This window comes from Cnephaeus nilssonii (genome assembly GCF_951640355.1).
Source record: "Cnephaeus nilssonii genome assembly, chromosome: 18".
Classification (NCBI taxonomy): Eukaryota; Metazoa; Chordata; class Mammalia; order Chiroptera; family Vespertilionidae; genus Cnephaeus; species Cnephaeus nilssonii.
The window spans coordinates 3,708,724-3,728,976 of record NC_137089.1 but is presented as its reverse complement, the minus strand read 5'-3'; the positions used below and the strand labels follow the sequence as shown (position 1 = coordinate 3,728,976).

General features: G+C 59.3%; 2 protein-coding genes across 2 annotated transcripts in view; one reads left to right on the top strand and one right to left on the bottom strand.

The window, feature by feature from the left end:
- SLA (Src like adaptor) overlaps positions 1-1,485 on the bottom strand; it is a 50,495-nt gene extending 49,010 nt beyond the window's left edge. The window contains exon 1 of the mRNA XM_079796117.1: positions 1,284-1,485. The gene's annotated coding sequence lies outside the window, so the exon portion shown is untranslated. The remainder of the gene's footprint in view (positions 1-1,283) is intronic.
- The window catches only part of TG (thyroglobulin), a gene marked incomplete at its 5' end in the record, with an annotated part of 161,903 nt that extends 144,697 nt beyond the window's left edge, over positions 1-17,206 (top strand). The window contains 5 exons of the mRNA XM_079796113.1: positions 7,179-7,360; positions 8,045-8,152; positions 15,249-15,383; positions 15,837-16,027; positions 16,996-17,206. Of these exons, the coding sequence (XP_079652239.1) occupies positions 7,179-7,360; positions 8,045-8,152; positions 15,249-15,383; positions 15,837-16,027; positions 16,996-17,105 (726 nt within the window). The 3' untranslated portion in view covers positions 17,106-17,206. The remainder of the gene's footprint in view (positions 1-7,178; positions 7,361-8,044; positions 8,153-15,248; positions 15,384-15,836; positions 16,028-16,995) is intronic.
- Between the last annotated feature and the right edge of the window lie 3,047 nt (positions 17,207-20,253).

Below are 20,253 nucleotides of genomic sequence, written 5' to 3'. Positions count from 1 at the left end.
AGCCACACCGTCAGCACTGCGGAGAATCCCACATCTGCCTGGAACGGGCGTCAAGTCCAGTTTCGGGCACCCAGGCCCGTTTGCCTATCACCCAACACTCAGCGCGGCCCCTTACTCTGTGCCAGACCCGGGCTCCGAGTTCGGGTGTTAATACAAATGCCATCTGCCCTCGAGGAGCTCACGGTCAGGGGAGACATAGAACATGGGAGCGGGAGTCACTGCGATAGAGTTCCTTACACACTGTCTGCAGCGGTGACGCCGACGGCAGGACCCCGAGGACGGTGGTGGGAGGGGGTCGCTGCCCCCACAGGGCCCTGCCAGCCCGAGGGCCAGCGATGCAGGAGTCCACCAGGACCTTGTCCCCACGCTGTCTGTCAGCAGAGCGGGGCGAGTGCCCTTGGATTGGAATCAGGAGCATCTGAGTTCCCTTAGAGCCTGAGCCTCAGTTCCCCGATCTGTAAAATGGGGAGATGACTATGGACACCCTCAATATTGAGAGGATTCAGATATGCACCAGCACCAGCGTCTGGCAAATAGGATGTGCTCAATAAATACTAGTTTTTTTGCACTTAAAATAGGTTTTTATTATTTTTGTGGTTTATTTTTTAGAGAGAGAGGAAGGGAGAGGGAGATAGAAACATCGATAAGAGAGAAACATCAATTGGCTGCCTCATGCATGCCCCCTACTGGGATTTGAGCCTGCAACCCGGGCATGTGCCCTGACCGGGAATCAAACCGGCGACCTCTTGGTGCCTGGGCCGATGCCCAACCAGCTGAGCCATACCGGCCAGGCTCGCTTAGTTCTTTAACTGTGCTATTATGATTAGTGTTCAAAACTATTGTCCCTGATCCAGAGCATTATCCAGAGAAAGCAAGAGGCGTGCACAGAACGTCCGATCACAGAGTCACCTCCCCTGACCAGAGACCGATTTTCCCAATTCTGGCAGACACACTCCCCAATACACACACACACACACACACACACACACACACACGGCACACTTCCTCCTCATGCCAGCCCCGCATCAATACCATCGGAGCCCAACCCACACACACGTGGTCAGGATTCCAGGGAGAAGTCCCAGGAGGGCCAGGAGCCCCCTGCCCCACGTGCAGCCGGGACCACCTGTCACCTCAGCAGGGACCCGCCAAACTCCGAAGACCACAGAGGGCGGGTGAGGAGGGCTTCCGTCAAGTCCCTCGGGGCCCTCCCTCACCTGCCCTCCCTCCCGGCTGTGACCCGCCCAAGGAGCCCTCTGACACCCGCCACGGGAGCCACATACCGTGAGCGTCAGGGCCGCCCGAGACGCGGCGGGGCTCCGTCCCGGGCGCGGGAGCCTGTTCCCCGAAGTGGCAGGTTTCTGCTGGAAGTCTTCCTCCGTCGCCTGGTGGGATTTCTCCCCCCTCCTCTCCCTCCCTCCCCTGCTGGTGACACTGACAGCCTGCCTACGCTCCCGGCCATTCATTTGCATGAGCAGACGCACATTTGTTCCAGGACGCGCTGTGCCGCCTCCCCCTCCAAGCACGGCATCCTCAAGGCAGGCAGGGAACATCCAAACGGCGCGTGGACGCGGCTGCCTCGCCCAGAGCTTGGCCTGGAGTTGGCCTGGGCCAGGAGCAGATGGAGAGGGGACCTGGGGGAGGCAGGGGGGGGTAGGGGCAGGGGCAGGGCCGCCCGCCCTCTGAGGGTTGGCAAGCGGCACCTGGCGGCGCGCGATGCTGGCACCGGCCCCAGCACGGGAGAATCCAGCCTCTGGTGACAGATCTCAGCAGCCGACCAGGCAGGAGTCCAGGGAGCACACAGGTGTCCTGAAAAGAGGCGCTGGTGTACGGAATCCGTCAATCAGGGTGTGAGGGGCGGGGCCAGAGTCTGACCCAGCCCGGGACCTGAAATCAGAAAATGGATCTAAGTTCCTGCCTTCAGCCAAAGGACGGGGGCAAGCTGCTTAACCAGAGCGGCAGTCCCTTCCCCTTCCAACGGGCACAGTGCGGCCAGCCCCGCCCATCCCCACAGTCATCCGAGAGGGCACCAGGCCCAGGGGACAGTGCCCAGCTCGGGGGACCCTGCCCGGCCCCTGGCTCTGGGCTCTCCGAGCACACCCACCCCAAACCTGCGGCCAGGCCCTCAGAGATGACCTTCCACACGTCCCCTCCTCTCACGAACCCCATGGCCCTGCGGATCCGTGGGATTGGCTTCTCCCCACAAAATAAATACTTGTAGTTATCATTCACTGCCTTAACGAGGGCCGTGATTATATGTACTGTTTACTCCGCTGTATTTTCCATGGGGGGCACTCGTAAAAGATGAACGTGAGCCAGGAGGGGTTCTGTTTTGTAATTCATCTTTAATCAGAAGTATTACAGATGTTCCCTTTGGTTTCTTTTTCCATTGATCCCCTCCTTCCCGCACCGGCCCCTCCCCAGGCTTTCACCACCCTATTGTCTGTGTCCCTGGCTTATGCATATATGCACATAAGTTCCCCAGTCACTCACTCTCCACTCACACCCCCACCCCCGCCTTCCCTCTGTGATGCCACAGTCTGTTCCGTGCTTCTATGTCTCTGGATCTATTCTGCTCATCCGTTTATTTTGGTCATTAGATGCCACATGTGAGTGAGATCGTGTGACACTTGTCTTTCTCTGGCTTATTCTGCTTAGCGTCACACTCTCCAGGTCCCTCCATGCTGCCCCAAAGGGTAAGAGGTCCTTCTTTTTTTTTTATGGAAAACACAGGCTGGATCCTGTATTCTAGTCATTATTCATTCATTTAGTTCTCATTTTAAAAGAAATGAAAAGGAAAATATTTTCCTGGGCCCCTAAAGTTGTGGGGGGCCCCGGGCACAGGCCCACTGTGCCTGATGGAGAAGGGGGCCCTTCCCTCAACACCCACAGCAAGTAGTAGGGACAGGAGTCACCCACACGTTAATGCACGCAAGCATCCCGCGCACATTCACGCAGGGGCGCTGGGGGGAGGTCGTCACCCAGCATTTAACGCTCCTGGCTTGTGGAATGGTGTCCCCGGGAGGGAACAATGCTGTGTAAGCAGACACACGGAGGGTTTCCGGTCTCGGAAAGGGGCCCTGAGAAAATGAACCGGTCACGGGCGAGGAAGTGATGCAAGGGAGGAAAGTCCTTAGTCAGGGAAACCAGGGCGGTGAGTGTGCTCCGAGGCCTGCACGAGGAGGAGGGGCGGCTGTGGGGCCAGCTGTGTGAGGAGCCAGTGCAAAGGCCCTGGGGCAGGGATTGCCTGGGGGGCAGAGGAAGCCAAGGGCTAGAAACCCCGGATAATGGAGGCAGGGGTGGGAGAGGAAGTCGGACCTGTCAGAGGGACATGTTGGATGCGCTATCGTCGGCCATCAGAAAAGTGATTCTATTCTACTTGCAGGGGGCCGATGTTGGAATGTTGTAAGCTAGGAAGTGATTATATTGATTTATCTTTTTAAATAAGAGCACTCTGGCAGCTCCGTGGAAAACTGACGCTGGAGGAGTGACAAAGGAAATAGATGCCAGATTACGCCGCCGTGAGGTCCAGGGAGCGAGCGCATATGTTAAATTGGGGTGAGAGACGAGGTATCGGTGAGAAATACCCAGATTTGGGGCGTGCGTTGGCTTGGCTGTCGGGCATATGAGTTGGGAGCTCAGGGGAGAACGCCTGTGGGCACAGGTCTGGAAGGAAGCCAGGAAAATTCGATGTCGCCAAAGCCAAGGAGAAAAGCTTCTGAAAGGAAGCCGTGGTCAAGCGCCGGATGTCACGGAGAGCGGAGGGCGATGAGGACCGAGATCGGGCTGCGGGCCTGGCAGGGTGCCCGTCCTGCGTGGCCTGGCTGAGGGCCGTTCCCGCTGAGTGACGGGCAGGGAAGCTGAGCAGAGGGGCTGTGGCCAGCGAGAGCGAGGAGGTGGGCCCCGCGCTTCCAGAGCCACGCTCTCTCCACTGAGCCATCACCCCACGGACGCAGACGGCCCGGTGCTTGGGGGCTCTGTGCCCCTGGCCGCTGCAAACCACCCGGAGGACGCCCCTCCTGGCCCCTCCTGGCCCCTCCTGAAGCCACGCCAGCCGCTCAGCCAGCCCCTCCCTCACCATCCACACCCAATGGGCTGGTTAGTCCTTCTCGCCGCCGGGCATTCTCTGCTGCAAAGAGGTGTCGGGCGTGGCCCACCCCCAGCTCGACTGGAAGCCCCCAAAGGGCAGAGCACGTAGCCCGTGCTGTCCCCCGCTGCGTCCCAAGTGCCCCGCCGCCCGTCGGCACCCCACAGACATTGGTGGAAGGAGCCGTGACCTGAAGACCAGTCCCCGAAGCAAACAGTTTTTCATCGTGTCTCTCAAGCTGGAGACAACGTAACGGCTTCTGCTCCGACTCAGTGACTAACCAGCGGGGAGAGGCGGTCCCATGTATGTCACCCGGGCGTCGGCGCTAATCACTAAGTCGTTGCACAGACAGGAATGTTCGCCGAACGAATTTATAGACGGGCAGCGCGTCTTCGGAGGCCACACGCCAGAGCCGGACGCGAACCGGGGTCTCTCGAAGTCCAGAGTCACGCCCCGTCGGCCGGGCCACAGGCATTGCGGGCCACCCTGACGCCCCCCGGAGTCTCTCCATGCGTCCGAGGGATTGTCACTTTGCTGTGGACATATGAGTGGCAGTCCTTTAACAACACACAGTCAGGCCCGGCCGGTGTGGCTCAGTGGTTGAGCATCAACCTATGAACCAGGAGGTCACAGTTCGAGGGCACATGCCCAGGTTGCAGGCTTCATCCCCAGTGTGGGGTGTACAGGAGGCAGCCGATCCATGGTTCTCTCTCATCATGGATGTTTCTCTCTCTCCCCCTCTCCCTCTCTGAAATCAATAAAAACATTTTTTTAAAAAGTAAAAAAAATAAGTAAATAGTAAAACCACACAGTAAGGACGTGCCAATTCTGGATTGCCCTTCGTGAAACCCCGCCGGCAGCAGGCCCGCCCAGGAGGCAGGCCTCGCCTGTAATTACAGCTGGTGGACGGCGGGCGGGCGCTCACGTGGTGGCCGCTCCCTCCTGCTGACTCCATAATCAAATCCGGGACAGCATCTGTGCTTCCGTTCTCGCCGAGAATAGAGAGGTGGGGGTCCCCGGGGCTGGGGGTCCCCAGCCATCTCCAAAACATTGACCAGCGGGCAAGGTCACGCCCACCTCATCTCAGCAGCTCAGATACCCTTCAAGTGTGAAACACATCGCAAGTTCACGGAAGCATATTTCAGGGTGTGTGTGTGTGCGTGTGTGTACTCTTTATGTACTAGATGCCATGGAAGCATATTTCAGGGTGTGCCTGTGTGTGTGTGTGTGTGTGTATTCTGTATGTATTAGATGTCATGGAAGCATATTTCAGGGTGTGTGTGTGTGCGTGTGTGTGTGTGTGTGTGTGTACTCTTTATGTACTAGATGCCATGGAAGCATATTTCAGGGTGTGTGTGTGTGTGTTCTGTATGTATTAGATGTCATGGAAGCATATTTCAGGGTGTGTGTGTGTGCACGTGTGTGTGTGTATACTGTATGTATTAGATGCCATGGAAGCATATTTCAGGGTGTGTGTGTGTGTATTCTGTATGTATTAGATGTCATGGAAGTATATTTCAGGGTCTGTGTGTATAATCTGTATGTATTAGATGTCATGGAAGTATATTTCAGGGTGTGTGTGTGTATTCTGTATGTATTAGATGTCACGGAAGCATATTTCAGGGTGTGTGTGGGTGTGTGTGTGTGTATACTGTATGTATAGATGCCTTTCTTGCAATAGATCATGGTAAAAAATATATCACAAGTCCCTGACATGATAAACACTTGTGTGTTCTCTATCAGGTTTAATAGCTCTTCATATTGGGCCACATGTGCTTCAACTCTTCCCTAAGAAATGCGTGTTCTAGCTAGAGCGCCAGAGAAGCCCTCTCTGCACCCTCTTCCTGTCCCCCCTCCCTCATCCCCTGCAGCGTGGGCACACCTGGGGTCAGCCATCCCACCCACTGCTCTGGCCGCTGCGTGGAGAGCCAGGCGCGGCAGCCCACAGGATGCGCTGAGGGAGTGTCAGCCGGGGCCTTGCTGCCTGGTCACATCCCCTCCTCCCCTTCTAATCACAGCCCGGCCTGCTTGGAGCCATCCTCAGACACGACTTAAACATGCCAGCGTGTCCTGATCAGGGCATTCCGCTGTTGACGCAGAAGCTGGAAATATGTAAACACACATCCCAGGACCAGGCAGGGGCCAGGGGCCTGGACCTCACACTCACAGCGGTGCCCTGACGCTCTGCCGCCTCCTCTTCAGAAAGGAGGACGCTGAGTCCTGGGGGGAGGAGGGGGCGGACGGTGCTCCCCAAGTCCCCCCAGTGCAGACGGGAGGGGCGTGGGCACCAGAAAGAGAGGCAGAAAGAAAGAGGAGGGGCAAAAGGAGAAGAGAGGGAGCAGGAGAGAGGAGGAGGGAGGGAGGGAGGGGGAGGGAGGGGGGAGAGAAAGGGTGTTTCCATGTGGACACACGTCCGCAGAGAGCCACCTGACTTCCCCGGCCGTCCTGTGCGCAGTGGCCCTGCCCTGCGGCTCTCACGCTGCAGCTTCTCATCCCCGCACCTGTCCCCTGCCGAGCTGCACCATTATTTGCTTACTTTCCGTCTCCACCCACCGGAACACGGGGCCCACGGGCGCGGGGAGCTGGTTTTCCGAGGCCGGGCCCGCCGTGTCCCTGAGAAGGTCCAGCCAGCCATCCTGCCGACTGGCTGAGGCCGTGGGCGAGCCCCACGCCAGCTCTCCCCACAGCCCAGGCGACACGGGCAGTCCCGGGAGTGAGGGCACAGGGGTGCGACCGTCAGCTCGCGATGGAGTCTCACTCCCTGCGGGCCAGGCACCGTGTAATGGCCACGGCACTGACCTGTGGTCCTCACCCCGCCCTGCGCGGGCCCCCACCTGCCCATCGCGGGCGCGGGAGGAGGCACCCAGGGCAGCCCGTTGCTCGCGACCACACAGCTGGAAGGAGCGGAGCTGGGATCCACACCCGAGCAGTGTGAGCCGGCACCCACGGGCTGGGAGCCACGTCCTCCTGCTTCCCAGAGAGAACATTCCAGAGCAAGGTTCTGAGGAATACCTGCAGAATCTGACCCAGGAATTTTCCTCTCTCTCTCTCTCTCTCTCTCTCTCTCTCTCTCTCTCTCTCTCTCTCTCAGCAATTTGAGGAAAGTCAAGGCCGGACCAGTAGCAAAACAGCCTTCTACCGGGCGCTGCAGAACTCGCTGGGCGGCGAGGACGCGGACCCGGGCGTGCTGGCCGCCGCCACGTGGTACTACTCCCTGGAGCACTCCGCCGACGACTACGCCTCCTTCTCCCGGGCCCTGGAGAACGCCACCCGGTAAGACAGGAGCACACAGCTCCTGCTCCCAGCCCTGACTCCCCCACGCAGGGCCCGCGGTGGCCAGCGCGGGCTTCTGAAACGTATTCCCGTCACCCCCAAGGGGAGCAGGTGTGACCCACGTCCCCCTCCTCGCCACTGACATTTGGACTAGAACGCTCTTTCCGGGGAGGGCTGTGCTGTGTGTCAGAGGATGTTTATTTTAGCAGCATTCCTGGCCTTGACCTACTAGATGCCAGGAGAGACCTTTCCACCTCCAGCTGTGACCACCAAAAAAAGTCCCAAACGCTGCCACATGACCCCGGGGGAGGCGGGGGATCGCGGCCAGAGCCTCGGGTCTAAGGAATCCTGGGCACGGAGCACCCTGAGCTCCGTCTTTTAAAACGCGCAGTGCTGTTCTGTTCTGCTCCATCGGCTGCGGTATTCATTGGTCTTATCATAAAAAGCTTTGCTCCCAAATCGTTAAGTGAGACCGATGCTCTGAGATGTTTGTCTACAAGTCTCCTGGTCCTGGGACGCTTCCCCGTGGACACCAGCGTGTGACCACGGCGGCCGTAACGCAGACCGGCCCTGCACTCGCTGCAGGCCTGTGCGAGGGGCCTGGTGGCCGAGGGGCCGGTGCCTGGGAGAAGGCTCGGCCCCGCACAACTGTCACCAGGCCCTGCTCTGTCCCCCTTTCTCCAGGGACTACTTCATCACCTGCCCCGTGATCGACATGGCCCGCCGCTGGGCCATGAGGGCCCGCGGGAACGTGTTCATGTACCACGCCCCCCAGAGCCACGGCCACGGCAGGTAAGGGGGCTGTGTGGCCACGGCAGGCGCTGGCAAACGGAGGGGGTCTGGCGGGAGGTCCCCGTCGCTTCTGCTTCTGAGGTCCACAGGATGGCGGAGAAAAGAGGGCGGGGCCGAGGGACAAGTCCTGACTCCATGACGGGGGACTCATCCCTCAACCTCTGTGAGCCTCAGTTTCATCACCTGAAAAATGGGTATAGGACCAGCAGCCCCTTTCCTCCCGGTATTGTAGGAAGGGAGAGTCAAAGAAAAGATACAGGCAGAGCCTTGGCATTGCAGTGTTAGCTACTGATGGGGGGAGGCCTTCATCCCCCGGGTCTGTGGCTCTGAAAACAGAAGGTGAGGCAACCACCTCATGGGACAGGTGGGGCGGGGGTCCTTTCCAGTCTAGTCCAAAGGCTCCTTGGGGCTCAGTGTTGCCATCTGCAAAATGGGAGTGGACGGGCGGGAGAGGCCGCGCGCAGTGACCCTTCACTGGGCTCTGTGGGACCCTGCACCCAGGGCCCGGGAGGAGGGGGGCGAGGTGGAGGGCCCGGGCTTCTGGCCCCTGGCTCGCTGTCTCACACTGAGCTGGGGGAAACGCCAAGGTCATGCCGTTTAGAGAGGTATAAAAGGGCAGTGCGCTCGGTCACCCTAAGGTGCCGTCCACCTCTCACCCCTGGCATTTTGGGGGGCAAGAGGCAGAGATAGTGGTCGTGCACAGAGGCGGGAAGTGATCTGATGACAGCAGCGCCTCCGGGCCGACCGCCGTGGCTGGAAACCCGCTCTGACTCTTACTAGCTCGGTGAATTAGGCAAGTCGCTTAACCTCCTCGGTGACTCCGTTTCTTCATCTGAGAAATGGGGGTGGGCGTGGGCGTGCCTGCTTCAGAGGGTTCCCGCGGTGACGAACGTGTGGAGCAGACGGGCCCGGTGACCTGGAAGTGCTACGTGTCCCGTTGTTCTTGTCCATCGGGACGCGTCCCCGGCAGCGCTTGCGCCTGCGTCTTCTCGCCCCGCCACCGCCGGGGGCTGCCATCTCTGTAGTAGACACGGAATCAATGAATGAATCACAGAACCTGATTTGTTGGCACATTTGTCTCACGCTGCCCTGGGGCCGTCGGCCCTCTCATCGGTTCCTGGCTCAGACCTAGACTGAAAATAGATGCGTGTGCCTTGCGTGTTCAGCCATCTGTCTCTGCCTCTGTTCTGTGAGCGTGCATCAGCTTTCCTGGCATCGCCACTGAACAAAACACAGTAAATCACTGCCTTCTTCCTGACCGGCGCTAATGCATCCCAGACCCGCGTGGCTCGGGGACGGCTCACCTGGGTTACAGATGGGGGTTTTGTCCTGAAATCGAGGGGCAAACTCTGTGACTTCTTTTCAGTGGGTAGGGCTCTTGGGATTAAAAATCTACCCAGGCTCCATACAGGAAGTGGGACCACTCTTTCATTTTGGGAGAAGTGGCTCAATACGGTGGAAGAACACGTGTTTTTTTTTTTAGGTTAATTCCATCTTTTCCACTGAGGAGTTCTCTTCATTTGAGCAGATTCCTGTACCTCAGTGTCCTTACCTGTGAAATGGGTACAGTTACAGCTGCTTCCCAGTGGGAAGGTTCAAGTCACTGGGCATTAGACACCGGGCACGTCGTAGCTGCTCGTTATTGGTTATTTTCTCTTTAGGAAAAAATAAGGTTCTGAGGAGAAGAAGAAGAAGAAAAAAAACTTAAAATGACTAAGGACACAGCAATGTTCCATCTTTGTAAGTTGTCTGAACCCTGGAAAACAAGGCCATAAATTCTAGACGGAGGACACGCTGTGCACCACATTCTAGATAGCTCTGTGCATTCCGGAGGCTTTTAACGATTCACATTCCAGACGCTATCTTCCTGGTGGGCTGTCTTGGTGAGTTTGCTGGAATTAGCAAACCGAAGGAAAGCTTAAGTGGCTGGATTCTTGACTCGGGGTTGCTGCTCTGGCCGCGTCCTGTGGGGGGAACGAGATTATTTCCCAGCGAAGATGGAAGTGAGTCACTTTCTGACGCTGACCACTCACTCTGGTTTCGTGCTATAGAACAGCTGTGGCGTGCATTCTCTTCGATCCTGATTCATGGAACGGTTACCTTCTGCGTTCTATGCCCCAGACCCTGTTCTAGATCCTCGCGATGGAGCCATCCGTGAGCCTCCTGGAACTAGGACTGTAGTCAGGGGTGGGGTTGATGGCTGTCCAGGGTCAGGGTGCAAAGAACAGATAACACACACACAGAAACAAGCAGCATAAATCCGGATAACTGCCCTGGGGAGGAGAAAGGGAAAAGACTTGGCGTGTTTGAGGATGAGAAGGAGGCCAGGAGCTGGGGTGTCCTGAAGAGAAGGAAAGTGGTTGGAGATTCAGGGGGAAAAAAGACGGGGTCTTGCAGTTCGCATAGGAGTTGGTAAACAGCGGCAGGCCAAAAGGTAGTCTGTCATCTGAGTATGGTGGGAAGGCATTGGAGATTTTTAAGAAGGCATGGTGTACAGAATGCCCACTGGTCTTTTCTTTCATGTCCAAAACACAGCTCTCTAAAAGCCAACTTAAAAAAAAAAAAATAGAACGTAGACTAGAAACCCTCTTTTCCCCTGCAACGATCAGTTAGTTAATCGGAAAATCCAATTAAAATGGGGACCCATGGTATGTGGGTAAGATAGGTCTATGCCGCACCCATTTCATTTTAATTCTACGCCTGCACACGCGTCTGTCGGCATGGTTTCAGCGCAGGGTCAGAGGCCGGGCCGCGAGGCTGCTTGGAGCCCTCGCTCTGAATTGCTCAGAAGCCGCAAACCCAGGGCTTGCTCTACCACTGCCGCTTGGCGTTCTTGGCAGTGGGGCCTCCGCTGGCTGTGGGCTTGGGCTCTGTGATTACCACAGCACACAGTGGCATACACAGGTCAGAGGCAGACACGCAACTCCCTGCTGAGAGTCGGTGCTTCGGGCCAGGGGAGCCCGGTCCTGCCGAGCAGCAGCTGCTGAGCTTTGTGCCGGGACTGAGAGGCGCGGTGGGCCCAGCCAGTCCCCTGGGAGCGTCCACGGCGCAGCCAGACGTCAGTCACCGCTGTGCTGGGCCGCAGGGAGTCATGGGAACTGCGAGTGTGTCACTGGCGCCGGGGGTGGCATTGTATTATTTTAAGTGAATTGGGGTGCTCACTTAAAAACAAAATTTTTTTTGTTAATCCTCACCCAAGGATACTTTTCCCATTGAATTTTAGACAGAGTGGAAGGAAGAGGGGGAGAGACACAGAGAGAGAAACATCGATGTGAGAGAGACACATAGATCGGTTGCCTCCCGCACATGCCCTGACCAGGGCCTCAGATCGAACCTCCAACCGAGGTACTCGAACCCGGGACCCTTCGGTCTGAGGACCCACGCTCTATCCACTGAGCCAAACTGGCTAGGGGTGGGAGCTCACTGTTTAGAGAACTGTGTGATGAACCCTCTTGTAGAACAGAAGCCGGTGTCCACTCACCCGTGGGCAGAATGTGGACTGGTGCAAGTTACCTGTGTCCAGAGAAGCACACTCACAGCCTCTGTGTGCGAGTGACCCCGCAAAGCCTCCGCCCCCGAAATAGCAGCGTGGGAAGCGGCGGGTTTTCGTTCCTCCTGCTCCCCAGTTCCCTCCGGAGGAAGCTGTCAGAGATGCCAGCTAGAGATAGGGGGAGTACAGTTTATGGGGATGAGGTCAGCAAACTGCCTCCTACGGACAGAGCATCAGGGAGAGAAACCTCCAGAACAACAGGCTCTCCAATCAGTCCAACCAGATGGGCCGAGCGCAGGGCCTCCCGCAGCGTGAGCCTCTTGAACCCATCACCCTTAGAAGAGCCACCTCCGCGATGCAAGAAAGACCCCACCCACTCTCTCCTCACCGCCAGGGGGCCCGGCTCAGCCCCCTTCCCAGCGCAGGTCACTGTCGGCCAAGGTCAGGTGCATTCTTTCCATGACACCGCCTCAGCCACTGTGCTGCCTCATGAGCCCCCATGTCCGTGAAGGGGGGTCCCTCGTGCGGGGAGCGGAGCTCCAGCCGGAGCTGGTGCACTGACTGTGTCGGCTCTGAAGCGTGGCCCTGGCCTTGGACTTGCTGGGGTGCGGGCTGGACCTCCCCACAAGCCGGCGCCAGCGCCATGTACGTGGTGGGATGGCCGAGAGCTAAGGTGGGGGCATCGCGTGAAAAGCCAGCCTCTGCCTTTGCTGGACGGCTGCAGCGACGCTGGGACCTGCCACGTCGGGCCTTCACTCTGCCACACCCAGGGCCGGTCCTCACGGAAAGGCAGCTTGCGAGGGCCGCTTAGAAACGGCCGGCGACCCATCCCCTTTGAGTCGTGGCCCTCAGCGCCTCTGGCCTCGGTTCTCACACCTTCCCCGGAGCCAGAGCCTGAAGAACTGCAGGACCAGAGCGAGCACGTGACTGTGGTTCTGCAGCTTCGGGTTGTCCTGGACCAGGAACATCCCAGTCTCACCCTGCAGCGTGATGCACTTCTTGGTACAAGTCAGAGGCCCAGAGGGTCGGGGTCTGGGTTCCCCGTCATAGCAGCTCCCCCGCGGCCACGCCCCCACCCGGTCTCACCTCCCTGTCCCCTTCTCCACAGAAGGCACAGAGCCCACGCCACACCATCACCCGCCCTGAGTCTCGGCCCCAAACACCCCTCCTCCTCACCCTCGGGCTCACCCATCCTCTCCCGAGGCCCACGTCACCGTGCTCTCCCTCCGACGTTCCACACGCTCCCCTCCGTGTCCTTGCCCAGAACCAGCGGCACCACTTTCTCCCCCTCCTTCGGCCCTTTGTGACTATTTCTGTCCTTCGATACCTGTCTGTCTGTCTGTCTGTCTGTCCATCATTAGTTCACAGCATTTTATTTTTTTGTGTTGACATCTTTGCATTTCCTGTTGGACCGCGAGCCCCATGCCAGCACGGCCGACGTCTCCCTCTCTTACCCCAGCGCCCATTCGGGGTGCGGCCCGGGAAGCAGGCAGCAAGGGGGGCTGGCGGACGGGCTCGCCCTGACCTCTGTTTGCCCCCGTCCTCGGAACTGTAGTCACATCCGGACACAGCACACAGCGCCCCTCAGGCTGCGTGGCTGTCAGACTCCCACAGTCCAGCTCAGCGCCACGTCAGCCGCATCAGCCACTCCTGGGGGGTGAGGGGAGGATCTGTACATTGGAGTGGGATCCCCTCCCCCTCCTCTGTGAGCATCTGATGGTGCCACGTGGGAGGCTGAAGGGGATGAGCAGACCCATCTACAAACACAAAACCGAGGCTCCGTAAAACCCGTGGTGGGCGTGGGGTTCGAGCCGAGCCCACTCCGCCCGGGCAGGGGATACCCCAGGCCCCACCACCACCGGGAACAGGGGACCCAGGCCTGGCCTGAGCCCCGGACCGGTCACTGCCAGATTCGGGAGAACTTGACTGGCCTGTTATGACCACAGACAGCAAATGACAACTAAAAGCCAAATCCAACCAGCAGGACCGCACGCCTACGTGACCACAGCGGGGCTGGCAGTGACCGCACCCAGCACCGAGCAAAGGAACCCCATCACTGCGCACGGACCATCCATCGCCCCCCAGACTTCAACACGCAGCTGTCGAGTCTCCCCTCCACCGGGTCAGGCCCCGGTCTGCTCCTCCGTGCCTCCTGTGCCTCCTGTGCCTCCTGCTGACGCGCATCCAGATCCCCGCTTCTTCCGCCAGAGGGTCCCGGCCTCTCCCCCGGGGCCCAGACTCGCCGAAGGCTCGGCCCTCCGGTCCCAAATGCCATCTCCCGAGGTTCCCACTGTGGCCCCGCCTCCAGATGGCTGCCTTAAACTGCTCACGACAACTCCAGCGTCCTGATGAAGATCCGCCCCGCGGAGGGAAACAAAGCACAAGTCCTCAGACCCAGCGGGGCCGGGCGGGGGTGCCGGGCCGGGCCGGGCCCGAAGCGGTGCTCCGTGGCTCCTGGGGTCACAGGCGGCCACGGGCTGGTGCCGTCATGCTGCGGGTCGCGAGAGCCAGTGCGCGTGCCTTTCCCCAGCTCCCTGGTCCATGGCATCACGTTGCTAAATTGACGTTGTCTGTGGCGGGAGTATTTACACCATGGAAATTGGCAAATGCTACCGAGGAGCATTCTCACCACAGTCTGCAGAGCCAGCTGTGAGGCAGACACCAGCAACCACTGGCACAGACCTTGCTGAGGATGTGCTGAAGGCTGTGACCCCTCTGAGAGAGAGGCTCATGTCCCGTGTCACACCATTTCACATATGATATCAGGGACCTCCTGGTCTTCGGAAACCCTGTGGAATCCCGGGTTAAAGACCCCGCCCCCTCTCACCATTCTTAAGCTTCCAGGTGTTTCTCACAGGGAAAATGGAAAAATAAATAGAGGCCAGAAACTGGGCCAGAGATTTGAAATACCTTATGGTGAAGCCTCATTCAATGGCTGCGTCACCATTGTACAGATAGGGACACCGAGGCCCAAGAGGCTCAGCCAAGGTTTCGCAGACACTGAGCGGCCAAGCTGGGGTCTGAACTGAGGACTCGGGTTTGGACATGAGTCTGTTCCTCTGGAAGGCAGCTTCCTGCGGAAGGAGCAGTGGTCAAGGCCACTGTGGTAGGAGAACAACGGCCCCTCAAAACGCCCACGTCCCAGTCCCCCAAATCGTGACTGTGGCCCCTTCCATGGCAAAGGGACGTGGTCAAAGTGATCAAAGTGAGGGACCTTGAAACAGGGGCTGTCCGGGATTATTGAGGTGCCCAACCCAATGACACGGGTCCTTTGCAGGGGGGGGCAGAGGGAAAAGCCGGCCAGAGGGGCGTGTGAAGGACATGACTCGCTGTTGCTGGCTTTGAGGACAGAGGAGAGGGACCGGGGATGGTGGGCACGGGGCACTGAGAATGGTCTCCAGGTCATAGCCAGTGGCTGTGCCACAGATCTGTCCCACGGGGCGTGGACAGAAGGTCCATCAGCTGTACTCAGCACCGCAGAGGCAGCCTAAACGTAACAAGAGAACGTCTTTGTCGGGGAGGGATCCTGGCTGGGGCTCCTTGGTTTTCTCCCGCAGTGCGCTGCTCCTTTAACTCCTGCTTCTCCGCCTTCCCATGTTCCCTCAGCCTGGATCTGCTGGCCGACGCGCAGTACGCCTTCGGGCTGCCCTTCCACCCTGCCTACGGGGGGCAGTTCACCCCGGAGGAGCAGAGCACGGCGCTGACAGTCATGCAGTACCTCTCCAACTTCATCCGATCCGGGTGAGTGGGCCGGGGGCCGTCGCTGTGCACCCCGCCCCTCCACACCCGGGGGCCGCGTGATGGACCTCCGGCGGCAGACCAGTTTGCTGGCTCTAGGCCCCTCCCACCAGGCCGTGGACCGACACGGCGTCCCGGAGCCTAGCGATGGGGTCCCCATGAAAGGACACCAGCACAGAGAGGGGCCGCGGCCTCCTGAGCGGCCAGACCCCCGGAAAGGCCGCGCCCGTGCTGCTGGGTCCTGAGCTCACAGCTCCCTCCCCTAGAAACGGCCTGGGTGGAGTCGGGGCCTTCCCACCTTTAAGCATTTGGGGTGCAGCCGTGAAGGCCGCTCGGACGCCTAAGGATGAGCGAGTGGGTGGGTCCTCAGAGACCAGGTGCGAGCGGAAGTGATCCCAAGGGATGAAAGGAAAAAGAGTTTCCCTCATGCGTGTGTCCTGCTGCTCATTTCCCCAGGAACCCCAACTACCCTCACGAGTTCTCACGGAAAGGGCCCGAGTTCGCAGTCCCCTGGCCCGACTTCGTCCCTGGCGCCAACGGGGAGAACTACAAGGAGTTCAGCGCCCAGCTCCCCAATCGACGGGACCTGAAAAAGGCCGACTGCTCCTTCTGGTCCAAGTACATCCGGTCCCTGAAGGCGCCTGCAGGTAGGGAGCCTGGAGCCCGTGCGGGCCAGGGGGAGGGTGGGCGGGGGTGGATCCGCAGCACCTACTGTGCGCACACTGTGCATCAGGCCTGTCTGAGCCTCTGGGAGCCAGTGGGCGCTGGGAGGCCATCAACACCTCTCTCTCCCGTGAGAGCTCACAGGCGGGGGCTCCTCTCGGCCAAGGCCTCCTGTTCTGTGGGGGCAGGAGAGGGAAGTGAGAGACAGAACACTGGGGGCGGGGGGAGAAGGGGACTGGGAGGGCTGTGGGACAGTTGAAGGGGGAGAGGAGGTAGGACCTGGCACCTCAGCCTCGCTGCCCTTGGAAGACTGGCCAAACGTCTTGGAGAGTGAGTTCTGGGCAGGGGAGGGGCGGGCATTCTTCCTCTTTCTGTTGAAATGGACTTCCTGTTGAAGAGAACTTCCTGTTGAAGAGAACTTCCTGTTGAAGAGAACTTCCTGTTGAAGAGATGTTATGGAGACGATAAAGGGATCCGTAATGAGGGCACTAGGGATATCGAGATAAATGCGATGCCCTAAAAGGCTTCTGGGAGTGATGTAACGCGGGGGAAGTCCTTCAGCTTCCTGGTGCATGCTGGGAGCTGCAGGAGGGTGGCGGGGGGAGGGGGCTCCCAGGGCAGGTGGTGCTGGGCTGAGCTCTGCAGAATGACGGCAGGTCTTCGCGGGGAGACCAGTGAGAGTGAAGCGTTCAGCAGGGAAGTGACCTCGTCCGACATGTTCTAGACTCTCAATCCCACTCTTACCTTCTAAGACCCAGAGGCTCTCTGGCGATGACCCCGAGTCCTGTCCTGCCCGTCGCATGTCCCTCCTGCCAGGCGATCTGAAAAGGCCCCGCTGCAGGGCATGTGTAGGGAATGCCCCTCAGAGCCCGAGGTCTCTTCGGGTCAAAAAGAATGAGTGAAGGAGGAGACGTCGGGTCAGGATCGGACCAGCCTTGCCCTCATGTTTCAGATGAAGCCAAGGATGGGCTGTCAGCGGGGAGTGAAGAGGAGGACCAGCCAGCTGGCTCTGGCCTGAGAGAGGACCTCCCAGATCCAGGCTCCAAGAGCTACAGCAAGTGACCAATCCCGAGACTCCCACCCACCCTGCCAACCCCCCTCCCGCTCCCCGCCCCAGGCTGCCACCCTGGGCTCCTCGCTCTCTGGAATAGCCCCTGGCTTTCAATAAAGTGTCAGCATGCAGTGAAACAGTGGTGACTGATGTGTTCCTTCAAGACCGCCCTCGGGAGATGCCGAGCTGTGGACTCATCCTCTCATCTTACGCATCTGACTGAGTTCTGAATCCCAGGCTGCTGTTTCCGCCCGTCAAATGGTTACGCAGCATCCTCCGTGCGCCAGGCTCTGTGCTGGGGGCTGGGGAGGCGAGAGCCCCGCCCTCTGGTGGGAGAGGAGAGCAGGTGAACAGAAGTGACACGGGATCTGGGGGTCCATGGAGGGCAGGCCCCGGAGTCCAACCTACATGTTAGAAGGATTCTCTCGTGAAGGTGCTAGGAAGGAGGTAGGAGGCCGCGAGGGAGAGACTGTGAGCTCTGAATCCAGGCAGGGAGGGTGGAGACGCGGGGGGAGCACACTCAGGAGCCATTCAGGAAGCAGGATGGGCAGGACTTGGTTGAATGTGAGGGGGCTGGTGCAAGGAGATAGACTTAGGGCCCCGGCTTTCGGTTGATTTGGGTTCCCCCAGAAGCAACTGATGTTATCATTCACCCTCTGTGAAGGCAGATCTCCTCTTATAGCGGTCTCTCTCAATCACACACACACACACACACACACACACACACACACACAACTAAAAGCAGTGGAGCTGATCAAGAGTCCTTGTCATTTACATGGCACGTCATACATGTGTTTACACACATCATCTCATTTGAGCATAGACCAAACTCAGGGATGATTCGTATGTTGGGGCTGTCACCCCAGTTTGCAGGTACGGAAGGTAAAGCTCAGAAGGGTTGAGGGTGTGTCTAAATCCACACAGGAAGGAGGCAGTGAAGCAAAACTCGACTCAGGTTTTCCGGTTTCTCTGTTTCCTCGCACTTCTTAGACTTCAAATAGGTCTGCAGCCACGTGGTATGTCCTTCAAAGCCTCCTGGGGGCCCTGGACCCCCTAGGAGGCCTCTAACCTACGCTACAGGCTCTGCCGTTAGGGTGGGAACCCCAACACCCAACTAAAGTGCCTCAACTTAGAGCTCCTCCCAGAGGTGGGTGGTCCCAGGATGGAGCAATGGCTCGCTGATGCCACCCAGGGCCCAGGCTCCTCCCAGCCCTCCTCTGCCACCTTCAGCACAGGGATGGCAACTCACTTCACGCACACAATGTGGCTGCCACGGCTCCAGACATCGCGTCTCCCTCCCCACCACCGCCCCACAGCATCCCGGGCTGGAGGCACGCAGGGGAGGGTGCAAAGGGCTGTTCAAACGCCCTGACAGGTCACAGTGGACACAGGGCACCTCTGACATGCCCGTCCCGTGAGACGGTGGGAACGGGAAATGGGAGGGATCCGGAGGCCAGGCCGCGTGGTCTCTGCCCTGGACCAGCTCTCAGGAAAGTACGGCCAAAGAGACAACACCCAGGACGTCTGAGCTGGAGGACACTGGGCCCGCATCGCAATGATGAGGCTGAGAACACAGAGCAGTGGCCACCGGGGGTCCCCCGCCAGCCCTGTCCCGGGGCTGCGGTCAGAACCCCAGGCCACATCGCCTCACGGGTGTGCCCTCCTGCATCGCCGAGAGGCCCCTGAAGGCCTATTTCTGTCCAGGGGGGATGGGCTGCCTCAGCGTGTGTGGGGACAGCCGGGAAGACGTCATAAACCCTCCTGCCCTCCGCCCCCTGTGCCAAGGGCAGGAAGGCCACAGTTCACCCAGCATCAGGGCAAAGGTCGCCGAAAAGGCAGGAGGTGACAGGGCAGCGCCTGGTCAGCGTGGCCTCGGGACCAGTAGGGCAGGAGCTGAGGCATTGAGTGAAGGCCTGCACGCTGAGCCCTCACTGGTCTGAGTCACTTCCTCCCGAGCTGGAAGCCACTGGGGGCAGGAGGATGCGGCAGTAACGCAAGCTGCAAGTCCTCCTCCCGCCACGTCCCCGAATGAACACATAGCTGGGTGTCCAGGGCTCAGGGACGCCTCGGTCCCCATTGGTCCTGGGGGGACGAGGGCAGCGCCTCCCAGACCACCCCAGGCCCTCAGGCAGCGGTCCCAAGGCAGGTCTGAACGTATGAAAGTCACCGGAGAAGCTTGTGGGAAACACAGACTTCTGTTCCCCAGATTTTGAGAATAAATGGTCGGAGGTAGGGCTCCCAAATCTACATTTTCAAATGAACAAGACCTGCCCTTAAGGAACGGCCCCCTGGGGTACCCTGCCTGCCATCACCCCGTTCTGCGGAAGCCACTTCCTTCAACATCTGCTTCTTCGCTCGGCGGCCCGTGCCCGGGGTGTCGGAGTCTTGCCTCTGTGTGACTGAGCAACTCCGCACCTTGATTTCCGGTTCACCCGGTCCCGCAGCCTCTCCCCGCACACCCCCAAGGCTGGGCGTCGTGTGACCTCAGACCCCAGCCCACGCATCCGCACCAACGTGGCCCCGGAGAAGGGCCACCCAGCGCGGACCCGCCAGCCAGGCACCATCCCTCCCTCCTTCCCGCCTGCTCCTGGCCGTGGCCTTCGCCAGGCCCTCGGCCTTTCTGAGGCTCTGCGTGTTTCACTGTGGGACAGGGCAGAAAACCGACTGCACGAGTGTCGTAGGGACACGGGAGGTCCCGGGCTCACGGCACTGCGGCTCCGAGGGCCCCGGCGGGAGCAGCGTGGCTGAGTCGGTGGAGGGCGCATCTGCCTTTGCACCCAGCTCTGCCCCTGGCCAGCTCCCGCTCCTTCTGGCCCGGGGCCTCCTACACTGCCCAGGGCTGCGAGGAGTCAATACACATCCCTCCTCCATGAAGGCGGCTGGGACCCAGCACCCCCTCCAGGGGCAAGTGTCATCATGAAGGACGCTATTCGCTACCGGTAACCGGAGGGACTGTCTCTTAGGATGGGTGCGTTCTTGTTTGGATTTGCCTGCATTTTTGCCACGGCCCTTCTCACTTTGCTCCCCAGCCCGTGTTAGCAGCTCACTTGTTGCCAGCTCTCTGTTAGACTGTAGTCCGAAGCCGCAGCTCATCACCCTTTGAGGGGAGGTCTGTGAGCTCGCGGGGTCACCGAAAAGAGGAAGCAGACACCGGGCAGA